The sequence below is a fragment of the Nothobranchius furzeri genome, chromosome 19 (genome assembly GCF_043380555.1).
Source record: "Nothobranchius furzeri strain GRZ-AD chromosome 19, NfurGRZ-RIMD1, whole genome shotgun sequence".
Classification (NCBI taxonomy): Eukaryota; Metazoa; Chordata; class Actinopteri; order Cyprinodontiformes; family Nothobranchiidae; genus Nothobranchius; species Nothobranchius furzeri.
Window position 1 is genome coordinate 26,884,066 of NC_091759.1, and position 12,500 is coordinate 26,896,565.

The 12,500-nt window shown below is 48.5% G+C and overlaps 2 protein-coding genes across 3 annotated transcripts in view; both read right to left on the reverse strand.

Annotated features, from left to right (window-relative positions):
- The window catches only part of ppt1 (palmitoyl-protein thioesterase 1 (ceroid-lipofuscinosis, neuronal 1, infantile)), a 4,654-nt gene extending 1,117 nt beyond the window's left edge, over positions 1-3,537 (reverse strand). The window contains exons 1-6 of the mRNA XM_015974830.3: positions 3,417-3,537; positions 2,899-3,020; positions 1,490-1,599; positions 1,131-1,258; positions 988-1,058; positions 811-913 (exon numbers count right to left, since the gene is read on the reverse strand). Of these exons, the coding sequence (XP_015830316.1) occupies positions 811-913; positions 988-1,058; positions 1,131-1,258; positions 1,490-1,599; positions 2,899-3,013 (527 nt within the window). The 5' untranslated portion in view covers positions 3,014-3,020; positions 3,417-3,537. The remainder of the gene's footprint in view (positions 1-810; positions 914-987; positions 1,059-1,130; positions 1,259-1,489; positions 1,600-2,898; positions 3,021-3,416) is intronic.
- Positions 3,538-5,055: 1,518 nt separating this feature from the next.
- Positions 5,056-8,571, reverse strand: meaf6 (MYST/Esa1-associated factor 6). 2 transcript variants are annotated; one of them, XM_015974832.3, is made up of 8 exons: positions 8,309-8,571; positions 7,478-7,593; positions 7,318-7,405; positions 7,196-7,241; positions 6,923-7,115; positions 5,576-5,605; positions 5,361-5,394; positions 5,056-5,282 (listed from the first exon to the last, which is right to left on the reverse strand). In XM_015974832.3, the coding sequence occupies exons 1-8, from the start codon at positions 8,396-8,398 to the stop codon at positions 5,268-5,270; spliced, it is 612 nt and encodes a 203-aa protein (XP_015830318.1). In that variant the 5' UTR covers positions 8,399-8,571; the 3' UTR covers positions 5,056-5,267. The 2 variants fall into 2 exon arrangements, with proteins under 2 accessions (XP_015830318.1, XP_015830319.1); XM_015974833.3 differs by lacking the exon at positions 5,576-5,605.
- Positions 8,572-12,500: the final 3,929 nt, after the last annotated feature.

The window sequence follows — 12,500 nt, forward strand, 5'->3', positions numbered from 1 at the left end:
TGTCGGTGTGACGGTTCGGCCGTGTCGGGTACTGGTGCTCTCTGCGGGTCACCGCTGGAGGGCAGGTGGAGGTGCTCACCTGCTGACTAGTCTCACCTGCAGCTCATCACCTGGTTGGACAGGAGGGTGAAGGGGTCCGTGCTCCTGAAGCCGAGGGTCACCAGACCCGCCCTCTGAGTCGACGCCAGATAACTACTGCCTCCCTGACCCGACGCTTGCAGATCTGACAGATCCGGGTTGGCCACGCCCACCAGAACAGCTGATAGACACGTCACACACACACCTGTGACACTGCTGATGGAGACCGCAGGCGCCGGTGGAAACATAAAGGTAACTCGACACACCTTCGTGTCCGAAGCGAAAAGAACCTCGTTAACAGATGACACGTTAATGAAAAGCTTCCATCACTGATAAATACAGGAATCACTTCCTGATTCCTCGGTTCTCCAGCCAGCCCCGTCAGGTGAGCACGCACTGGGAACCGTTCTCGCCTTTGACCCCAAGGTCACAGCCGCTCTGCAGCGCGTGCGAGTGATGTCAGACTCTACGGCTGACTTGCAGACCCCGGTTGCATCTCCAGGTCAGCGGCATCTGAATTCAAACGGGGCGATGACGGATTTTCCTGCTGCCTCGTCCCCGGACCGCCGACAGCGACGTCACACAAGGATAACCGACTCGGCACGGATGGCCTTCTGAATAATCTCTAGTTGATCAACCCAGACACCTCGACATCTGTCCCGTACGTAAGCAGGTGTAGCCACACACACACACACACACACACACACTCACACACACTCTAACTGAACTTACTGCTTCTGGACCAGGTCACTGTAGGCACCACGGTTCAGAGCTTCACGGATGACATCACAGATGTGAGAACTCTCCCCAGGACACCTGGGAAGCCCGTACACACCTGAGGGTACACACACACACACACACAATAGCAGGGGGAACCAACAGGTGACCAGCTGCTCCAGATGAGCTTACCTTGGTGCTGTCCACCAACAGAAATCAGTGTCCTCATTGGAGGAGCGGGGCAGCGCTGAGCCACAGCTCTTCTGTAACCAGAAGAAACCAGAGTCAAACCCAGACTGGTTCTGGAACCCGTCCTGCTGAGCAGAACCACCTACAGGAACTGGGCTCCCTGAGAGAAGCCCATGGCGTTGTAGCCTCTCTGCAGCGTGGGGTCCTGAGCCAGCTGGCTGCACACCATCGACACCTGAGAGTTCACGTCCATGAAGAACCCATTTTCCATGTCCTAACAATGATGGAGACAACTGGTTAAAGGTCAGAACTAATCTCAGCTCCTGAGGAGTAAACATCTTCAGGAGACCAAAAACCCAAACAAAGAGTTCCCAAGAGGACATCTGAGACTACATGGAGCTCTTCATCCGCGCCACGTTGTCCAGGAAATGCTCTCAGAAGAACAGGACTTCCCTTTTTGCCCAGAGGTTTGAATAAATCTTCACGCCCGGGGCTTTCACATTACCTCCACCACGTTCTTCCCAATCCTCAGCGACAGGACGTAAATGCCGGGGATCTCCTCCTCGATGGTCTTCTTGATGAAGCCCATGCTGAGCGGGTTGCAGCAGCTGTCCCCTGGAGAGCACGTGCATCATGTCAGTGAAGACTAACCAGCTGAACTAATAATCAGTAAGAAGAAGATGGATCCACATTCTCTGATAAACCAAGTCTAATCCTACCAGGTGTGATCCTACCAGATCTAATCCTACCAGGTGTGATCCTACCAGGTGTGATCCTACCAGGTGTGTTCCTACCAGGTGTGTTCCTACCAGGTCTAATCCTACCAGGTGTAATCCTACCAGGTGTGATCCTACCAGGTGTGTTCCTACCAGGTGTGATCCTACCAGGTCTAATCCTACCAGGTGTGTTCCTACCAGGTGTGTTCCTACCAGGTCTAATCCTACCAGGTGTTATCCTACCAGGTGTGATCCTACCAGGTGTGTTCCTACCAGGTCTAATCCTACCAGGTGTGATCCTACCAGGTGTGTTCCTACCAGGTCTAATCCTACCAGGTGTTATCCTACCAGGTGTGATCCTACCAGGTGTGATCCTACCAGGTGTGATCCTACCAGGTGTGATCCTACCAGGTGTGTTCCTACCAGGTGTGATCCTACCAGGTGTGATCCTACCAGGTGTGATCCTACCAGGTGTGATCCTACCAGGTGTGATCCTACCAGGTGTGTTCCTACCAGGTGTGTTCATACCAGGTCTAATCCTACCAGGTCTAATCCTACCAGGTGTGATCCTACCAGGTGTGATCCTACCAGGTGTGTTCCTACCAGGTGTGTTCCTACCAGGTGTGTTCCTACCAGGTGTGTTCCTACCAGGTGTTATCCTACCAGGTGTGATCCTACCAGGTGTGATCCTACCAGGTCTAATCCTACCAGGTGTGATCCTACCAGGTGTGATCCTACCAGGTGTGATCCTACCAGGTGTGTTCCTACCAGGTGTGTTCCTACCAGGTGTGTTCCTACCAGGTGTGTTCCTACCAGGTGTGATCCTACCAGGTGTGATCCTACCAGGTGTGATCCTACCAGGTGTGTTCCTACCAGGTGTGTTCCTACCAGGTGTGTTCCTACCAGGTGTGATCCTACCAGGTGTGATCCTACCAGGTGTGTTCCTACCAGGTGTGATCCTACCAGGTGTGTTCCTACCAGGTCTAATCCTACCAGGTGTTATCCTACCAGGTGTTATCCTACCAGGTGTGATCCTACCAGGTGTGATCCTACCAGGTGTGATCCTACCAGGTGTGTTCCTACCAGGTGTGTTCCCTCCTACTTTAGAGTATTAAAACCTCTCATAATGAATAAATAAACATGTTTTTCATCTTGGAGCAGAAATAAACCTGAAGACAGAATTAGGACTCGGACTCACCCATCCCATGCCACATCACCAGGGGAATGGTCCCATTGCTGAGCTCATGAAGTGGACTGGAGGTGACCAGCAGAACCGGACCAGCCAGCAGGAGACCCAGGAAGACAGCAGCCATCTTGGGTCTGATCCAACAGTTTAAACCAACAGAAGGCTCGATCATTCATTCCAAAACCTAAATACTCTTCCTGTAAGTGACGTCATACTCTGCGTCAGACTAAATGTTGCGCTTCTGCTCTTAGTTCCCTGGTTAACGTGTTTACGGTCGTTTGTTCACCTACTCGGTCTGATTAGAGGGTTAATAAGCCAAACCACTAGTTAACACACTACCCTAGCCCACTCTAACCCTAACTAATACAGTCAGGTCCGGCAGGGCTCCTCTGGGTTCTTCCAGGAAGTTCCTGAAGCTTAAACAAGACTAATGACCGGAAATCACTTTCATGTTTAAACTCTGATTTCTGTTTTATCGCTGAACACCTAACTAATAAAAACCTTTAAATGCAAACATGAAATCATCTCACCGTAGCTCTTCCTGTTTTGGTCACGGAGCAGACGGTCACGTGACTCCCGGAGCTCCAGCCAATCAAACGAAACAGGCGGGTCTGTAGGGAGCGGGATTTGGAATCGTAGCATGTCCAAGGAAGATCCCGCCTTCCTCGACTGTGATTGGCTAGAAGGGCTCTCCTACGATTGGCTGTTTCATTTAACAGCAGCTGCAGGTGTTGTCTGTATCCAGATGTTGAGATTTGTGGAGGAAAGGTGAATTTAGCGCAGTGATAACCAGTCTGTCCTGGTGTGCATCAATGCAGTCCAGTTTATTTCTAAAGCGCCAAACCAGAACCAGGATCTGAACCAGAACCACTCGCCTCAAGGACCTTCACACCCTAAACAAGTCCTTAAGTTTCCTATATAAGGAACCCAGCAGGTTGCATGGAGTCCAGAGGTAGGATGCTTGTGAGTACGGGTCCTCGCCGGTCTAGCAAACAGTCATTTCTACTGTTAAACCGAAGGACCCTAACCCTTCAAGCTGGTTTTCGGTGGGGCATGTTTTAGCCTTAAATTACATGAAAAAAAAAAAAAACAATTTGTGGTATTAGATCTTATATAAAACACAAACCAAAAGTGCCCAAACACGTATTTTATTTTTTTGACCGCTATTTTTTTTAACTAACTTACATTTTAAGCTGTACTGCTGTCCCGCTCCGTCCGCTGTTGTTGCGAGTGTCGAGTCCAGCGGCCGGTGTGCAAAGCATGCTGGGAAACCCTTGCTCCTGTGAGGATCCATCAGACCCATCCTCGAAATGTGGGTGGAGCGAGGACGCGTTTGAGGACGCGAGAATGAGGATTCTTGGAATTCGGACAGTACTCGTCGCTACGCTTTGACGTCATTGACCTCAAAATGCGCACTCACATGCATCCTACCCGTGGATTCGGACACAGCCACTGACTAGTGTCAGAGACTGTACAGCAATCCTCATACTAAGCATGCAGCGACAGTGGAGAGGAAAACTCCCTTTTAACAGGAAGAAACCTCCAGAGGATCCTGGCTCAGCATAAGCAGCCATCCTCCACGACTCACTGGGGATGGAGGAGATAACAGGCCTGTGTTATATATAGCACCATCTAGAGCCCTGAACCCCCCAAGGCACTTTACAACACACCCATTCCCACCCTGGTGGTGATGAGCTTCCATGTAGCCACAGCTGCTCTGGGGCACACTGACAGGTGAGGCTGCCGTACACAGGCGCCATCGGTCCCTCTGACCACCACCAGCAGGCAAGCTGGGTTCAGTGTCTTGCCCAAGGGCACAACGGCAGCAACAGACTACAACCTTCCAATTACAGGGCGAGCGCTTGTCATTCATTCAAGGCAACGACTGGGTTGGCCCCTGATGTGCTGCAGCCTCGCTTCCCAGGTGGGGTTAGGGTGGAGGATCGGGCGTTCTCGGTAGCCCCCCCCCCCCCATCAGTGCAGGTTTTATGATGTGCTGCTGAAGATGGTTTACATGCTGTACAGCACTGTGGTGGCAAGCTTCACGCTTTATAAATAAAGGACCTCCTCGGTCTCCCCTGATGGACAAATGAGCTTTGTGCAAAAGGTTCAGAGGTCAAGGGTCAGAGGTTAAAAACAGATGTACAAACGAGGCTCCAGAAACAACCCTAACGGGCCTTTTGGGATTTTTTATTGGTTTTCTGTAAAACAATCATAAAAGAAGGAAACCGGTCTGACAGCAAAGTCACACGAAGACAAGCTACCAATAAATACGTCTACGAGTCAGCGCTTCTACTCTAACTGGTCCCAGCAGAACCACAACCAGAACTGGAGGTGAGTCGGCCGACAGAGTCCTGCTGTGCGTCCCGGTCCGGTCCACTTCAGGTAGAATAGTCCTGAGAACAAGAAGCAGCTTATATTTCTCAGGAGGGGTTAAAAAGATGTGGTTGCTATGACAACAGAGATGAACTCACCGCCCTCGGCTTCTTGTTGACCTTCATATCAAACCTGAAACAAACAGACACTGCTTTATGACCCGCTTGTGATGGGCGGAGTCACCACAGAACCACGAGCCAGGACGGCATGAGACATGCAGACATACGGAGGCATGCAGAGACAAGCATCATCATCACACAGAGAGCAGGCAGGAAGTGGTCATCAGAGGAACAGGAAGTAAATCCAGACTTACTCAAAGTCATAATCAAACATGGCAGAAGGGCTGAGGAGCGGCGTTGAGGGAAGAAGAGAGCAGCAGCTGTTAGTTCACCCACAGGGCTGACCTTTGACCCCTGACCCTAAAACTCAGATCTGGACTGGACCAGGCCGCTCACCAGAACACATCAGCTTCATTAATAAGACCGGCCCATGGGTCGCTGGAACAGATGAGCGTCTACGGAGCTACAGAAGCCATTTTCTCACCCCGCCGGTCTGTTGTCCAGTCGGTGGAGCTGGGACGCCCCTCAAATCTCCTGCAATAGCTCACCTGCTGGTCCGTCTGAAACCCAGCGGTCACGTCAGGTGACCCGTTATGGATTCAAAATGGTGAATTTCACCAAAAGGTGAGGAATTTTCATGTCAGTAGCTCTGCACCACCAAAGTGATGTCATGGAACCAGACATGGAAACGAGCAGCTAGAGGAACGAACCACCATAAAGCTGGCCATGTGGTGAGCAGCAGCTACGCTAGGGGGAGGAGACTCTGTGGTGATGTCATGTGAGCGACGTCTGATTTGTAGTCATGCTAATGCTGATAATTATCAAAGTACATTACTTTCATGTAACCTGGAGTACAACATATGTAGCCATAGCAACACTACTTGGCTTGTGCGTGTGTGTGTGTGTGTGTGTGTGTGTGTGTGTGTGTGCCTGCTCTGTCTTCTCATCCCCAGTGAGTCGTGGAGGATGGCTGCTTATACTGAGCCAGGATCCTCTGGGGGTTTCTCCCCGTTAAAAGGGAGTTTTCCTCTCCACTGTCGCTGCATGCTTGCTTAGTATGAGGATTGCTGTAAAGACTCTGACTCTAGTCAGTGACTTGATGCAACCTGCTGGGTTCCTTATGTAGGAAACTTAATGACCTGTATTGTTTACCGCGTGAAGGTCCTTGAGGCGACTCTGGTCCTGGTTCTGGTTTGGCGCTTTAGAATTACACTGGACTGAACGTGTGTGTGAGCCAGGGCGTGAGGCAAAGCGGGTTAGAAAATAGCTCCTTAAGCTCGGTTCAGGGACTCATGAGCCAACCAGAGAGGGAGGAGCCTTAGGCTCACTACACCACCTCCTGCTAGCTAGCTGCTTCTCCGTTAGCAGCTAAATTTGGTAGCATCGATATTTTAGCAGAAACACGCACGCACGCACACACACACACACACACACACACAGCCTTTAGGATTACCTGGGTTCGGGGTAGTCGCTGACATACAGAACTGGGGCTCACCTGTAGGTGCCAGACCCTCACAGATCTGCTGCAGGTAAACATGTGGACTCCAGACTAACCCACTCTAACCCTACGGTTCTGTTAGACCTTCTTCTGGATTCTGTACCTGTGTCTGTTCTTGTTCTTCCTCTTCTTGTGGCTCCCGTGGTGGCTACCCGAGGAAGAGGAGGAAGCAGCCTTCTGAGGCTTCAGGTCTTGCAGCGTGGAGTCCACATCCTCTGTGTCCTCCTGGCTTGGCTCATTTTCTTGGTTCTGAAGATCTGGAGAGGTGTCGCTTTCTGTGCCGCTGCAGGCTTCACCTGAAGAGATCCAAAACAGATCCAGAATAAGGAGGAGCTCTTTCATCTACCCCCAACCTGACAGGTCCAAAGCAACGCACGCTTTTCGTTCATGTGATCCGGGATCCCGCCAAGCGCGCACACCGCCTGTCGATCACACAACAGAACACACGTGATCAGTTTGTTGTTATGAACTGGGTCTGCAACAGCAAACGTGACGTACCGCCACAGACGTGACTGATGATTTGCTGAACAAACGCTCCGCTTCCTTAAACTTCCGGTTCCTTCTGTCGGTTTTACTGTTGGAATTTCTGAAACAAACATCTGATCAGGAGACAGCTTCACGTTTTCACATCACTGACTTTAAAACAGTCTGGTCTTACTTCTGGTTGGTGAGGTACCGGTCCCACCCTCGGATGATGTTACCGTACATCTGGGTGTCCTCCAGGTAGCTGCCCTCAAACGCATAAATCTGTCGTTCCAGGTTCACCAGCGTCTCCTGATCCAACAAAAATATGAAAGTCATCTGGTAACGCTGACAGTGGCCAGGGCTCGGTGTAGGAAAAGGGTTCACAAATGCTGATTTCTGCTGCTAATTACAAAGAAAGGAGCTAAACCTAACACGCATCATTTGTTTTTCCGCGCTTTGACACAACTAATCACAGGTCACTGTCCTCTGGAAGCTCTAGAGCACACCGCTGGGGTATCACTCGTTGTTGTGCACAACAGCAGCTCTGGAAAACAGCACCGACTAAACATCATCTAAACGAAAAGGTTGTTAGCATCGGGTTGTTCGGAGGAAACGGCGTAATCACAGAAACAAAACAAAACAAACGCGTCTGTTTCTACTTCCAAATGCTTTGGTTTTCAGCTCCAAGTCGCACTGAAGAGCTTTACGGAAGTATCGCGAGAAGTTACTTTAGCTGTTAGCGGCTAACATTTGCCATCTGTTTTTCCTGCTTTTCACCGATGATTTGAACGTAACAGAACATTAATATTGTTTACTTTTTTAAATTCACTGTCTTATCATGTTTAGATATTAGTCAGCACGGTGCTTTAGAAGCAAAGTAACGAGTAAAACGAGTTACACTGCTCGCTAGACGAATTAGCAAAGCTAAAGGTAACGTAGCAGCCTTAGCTTTCTGTTCCCGTGTCGCTGCGTTCTAAAAACATTCGAATCACCTGATAAAAACTAAAATCATCACGATACTCACAGCCAGCTCCTGTTTTCTCTTCACCAGCTCTGCCAGTTCCCGGCGGGTGTCCGGGATTTGCGGCGGCGTCGCTTTCGTGTGCATGGCCATGATGGATGGAGCGGGGCGGCCGCAGAAACACAGACCACCGAGAGGGGGCGCTCCACCGAGCCTTTTACCGCTGGGATTCTGAAGTGTCAAACTTGCAGCTCATGAGCTCATCTTGTGTTTATATTCCTTCTGCCTTGGCACAAATAAAGAGAACCGAGTCCTCAGAGCAGATGTTCTTTGACACAGAACCACACATAGTTGCAACTGCTGACCAGAAACAGCTGATGAGATATTATCTGCTGTGTCCGCCAACTCTGGCTTCTCTGGAGCTATTTTCCTTGTTGAGTCAGTAGTTCTAGACTGGATCTGTAGTTGTAGACTGGATCTGTAGTTCCAGACTGGATCTGTAGTTGTAGACTGGATCTGTAGTTCTAGACTGGATCTGTAGTTCTAGACTGGATCTGTAGACCGAATCTGTAGTTCTAGACTGGATCTGTACCTCTAGACTGACTCTGGTGTACTAGACTGGATCTGTAGTTGTAGACTGGATCTGTAGTTATAGACTGGATCTGTCGTAGACTGGATCAGGAACTCTAGACTGGATCTGGTGTACTAGACTGGATCTGTAGTTGTAGACTGGATCAGGAGCTCTAGACTGGATCAGGACCTCTAGACTGGATCTGGTGTACTAGACTAGATCTGTAGTTGTAGACTGCATCCGGAGTTCTAGACTGGATCTGAAGTTCTAGACTGGATCTGTAGCTCTAGACTGGATCTGTAGTTGTAGACTGGATCTGTAGTTATAGACTGGATCTGGAGCTCTAGAGTGGATCTTTAGTTGTAGACTGGATCTGTAGTTGTAGACTGGATCTGTAGTTGTAGACTGGATCTGTAGTTCTAGACTGGATCTGAAGTTATAGACTGGATCTGGAGCTCTAGAGTGGATCTGTAGTTGTAGACCGGATCTGTAGTTGTAGACTGGATCTTTAGTTGTAGACTGGATCTGTAGTTCTAGACTGGATCTGTAGTTCTAGACTGACTCTGGTGTACTAGACTGGATCTGTAGTTGTAGACTGGATCAGGAGCTCTAGACTGGATCAGGAGCTCTAGACTGGATCTGTAGTTATAGACTGGATGAGGAGCACTAGGCTGATCAGGAGCGCTAGACTGGATCTGGTGTACTAGACTGGATCTGTAGTTGTAGACTGGATCTGTAGTTGTAGAGTGGATCTGTAGTTCCAGACTGGATCTGTAGTTCTAGACTGGATCTGTAGTTTTAGACTGGATCTGTAGTTCTAGACTTGATCTGTAGTTGTAGACTGGATCTGTAGTTGTAGACTTGATCTGTAGTTCTAGACTGGATCTTTAGTTGTAGACTGGATCTGTAGTTCTAGACTGGATCTGTACCTCTAGACTGACTCTGGTGTACTAGACTGGGTATGTAGTTGTAGACTGGATCAGGAGCTCTAGACTGGATCGGTAGTTGTAGACTGGATCTGTAGTTAAAGACTGGATCAGGAGCGCTAGACTGATCAGGAGCGCTAGACTGGATCTGGTGTACTAGAATGGATCTGTAGTTGTAGACTGAATCTGTAGTTGTAGACTGGATCTGTAGTTGTAGACTGAATCTGTAGTTGTAGACTGGATCTGTAGTTGTAGACTGGATCTGTAGTTCCAGACTGGATCTGTAGTTCTAAACTGGATCTGTAGTTCTAGACTGGATCTGTAGTTGTAGACTGGATCTGTAGTTCTAGACTTGATCTGTAGTTCTAGACTGGATCTGTAGTTGTAGACTGGATCTGTAGTTCTAAACTGGATCTGTAGTTCTAGACTGGATCTGTAGTTGTAGACTGGATCTGTAGTTCTAGACTTGATCTGTAGTTCTAGACTGGATCTGTAGTTGTAGACTGGATCTGTAGTTCTAAACTGGATCTGTCGTTCTAGACTTGATCTGTAGTTCTAGACTGGATCTGTAGTTGTAGACTGGATCTGTAGTTCTAGACTGGATCTGTAGTTGTGGATTGGATCTGTTGTTCTAGACTGGATCGGTAGTTCTAGACTGGATCAGGAGCTCTAGACTGGATCTGGTGTACTAGACTGGATCAGGAGCTCTAGACTTTATCTGTACCTCTAGACTGACTCTGGTGTACTAGACTGGATCTGTAGTTGTAGACTGGATCAGGAGCTCTAGACTGGATCTGTAGCTGTAGACTGGATCCGGAGTTTTTGACTGGATCTGTAGTTGTAGACTGGATCAGGAGCGCTAGACTGGATCTGGTGTACTAGACTGGATCTGTAGTTGTAGACTGAATCTGTAGTTGTAGACTGGATCTGTAGTTCTAGACTGGATCTGTAGTTCTAAACTGGATCTGTAGTTCTAGACTGGATCTGTAGTTGTAGACTGGATCTGTAGTTCTAGACTTGATCTGTAGTTCTAGACTGGATCTGTAGTTGTAGACTGGATCTGTAGTTCTAAACTGGATCTGTCGTTCTAGACTTGATCTGTAGTTCTAGACTGGATCTGTAGTTGTAGACTGGATCTGTAGTTCTAGACTGGATCTGTAGTTGTGGATTGGATCTGTTGTTCTAGACTGGATCGGTAGTTCTAGACTGGATCAGGAGCTCTAGACTGGATCTGGTGTACTAGACTGGATCAGGAGCTCTAGACTTTATCTGTACCTCTAGACTGACTCTGGTGTACTAGACTGGATCTGTAGTTGTAGACTGGATCAGGAGCTCTAGACTGGATCTGTAGCTGTAGACTGGATCCGGAGTTTTTGACTGGATCTGTAGTTGTAGACTGGATCAGGAGCGCTAGACTGGATCTGGTGTACTAGACTGGATCTGTAGTTGTAGACTGGATCTGTAGTTCCAGACTGGATCTGTAGTTCTAAACTGGATCTGTAGTTCTAGACTGGATCTGTAGATGTAGACTGGATTTGTAGATGTAGACTGGATCTGTAGTTCTAGACTTGATCTGTAGTTCTAGACTGGATCTGTAGTTGTAGACTGGGTCTGTAGTTCTAGACTGGATCTGTAGTTGTGGACTGGATCTGTTGTTCTAGACTGGATCTGTAGTTCTAGACTGGATCAGGAGCTCTAGACTGGATCTGGTGTACTAGACTGGATCAGGAACTCTAGACTTTATCTGTACCTCTAGACTGGATCTGGTGTACTAGACTGGATCTGTAGTTGTAGACTGGATCCGGAGTTCTAGGCTGGATCTGTCGTTCTAGACTGGATCTGTAGTTGTACAATGGATCTTGAGTTCTAGAGTGGATCTGTAGTTCTAGACTGGATCTGTAGCTCTAGACTGGATCTGTAGTTCTAGACTGGATCTGGAGCTCTAGAGTGGATCTGTAGTTCTAGACTGGATCTGGAGCTCTAGACTGGATCTGGAGCTCTAGACTGGATCTGTAGCTCTAGACTGGATCTGGAATTAAAGACTTGATCAGGAGTTGTAGACTGGATCTGTAGTTGCAGACTGGATCAGGAGCTCTAGACTGGATCTGTAGTTGTAGACTGGATCAGGAGCTTTAGACTGGATCTGTAGTGCTACACTGGATCAGGAGCTCTAGACTGGATCTGTAGTTGCAGACTGGATCAGGAGCTCTAGACTGGATCTGTAGTTGTAGACTGGATCTGTAGTTGTAGACTGGATCTGGAGTTCTAGAGTGGATCTGTAGTTGTAGACTGGATCAGGAGTTCTAGACTGGATCTGTAGTTATAGACTGGATCAGGAGTTCTAGACTGGATTTGCACCTGTAGACTGGATCTGGTGTACTAGACTAGACCTGTAGTTGTAGGCTGGATCAGGAGCTCTAGACTAGATCTGGACATCTAGAGTGGATCTGGAGTTGTAGACTGTATCTGGAGTTATAGACTGGATCTGTAGTTCTAGACTGGATCTGGAGTTATAGACTGGATCTGTAGTTGTAGACTGGATCTGAAGCTCTAGAGTGGATCTGTAGTTCTAGACTGGATCTGTAGTTGTAGACTGGATCTGAAGCTCTAGAGTGGATCTGTAGTTCTAGACTGGATCAGGAGCTCTAGACTGGATCTTCACCTCTAGACTGACTGTGGTGTACTAGACTGGATCTGTAGTTCTAGACTGGATCTGTAGTTGTAGACTGGATCTGTAGTTCTAGACTGGATCTGAAGC

What these genes read in the sequence shown, in the direction of transcription:
- meaf6 (XM_015974832.3), bottom strand. Translation starts at nt 8,398, where the DNA reads ATGGCCATGCACACGAAAGCGACGCCGCCGCAAATCCCGGACACCCGC. An exon ending in AGAGAAAACAGGAGCTGGCT is followed by an intron (nt 7,594 to 8,308) that starts GTGAGTATCGTG and finishes TTGTTGGATCAG; the next exon opens with GAGACGCTGGTGAACCTGGA. An exon ending in GGATCACATGAACGAAAAGC is followed by an intron (nt 7,116 to 7,195) that starts GTGCGTTGCTTT and finishes GGATCTCTTCAG; the next exon opens with GTGAAGCCTGCAGCGGCACA.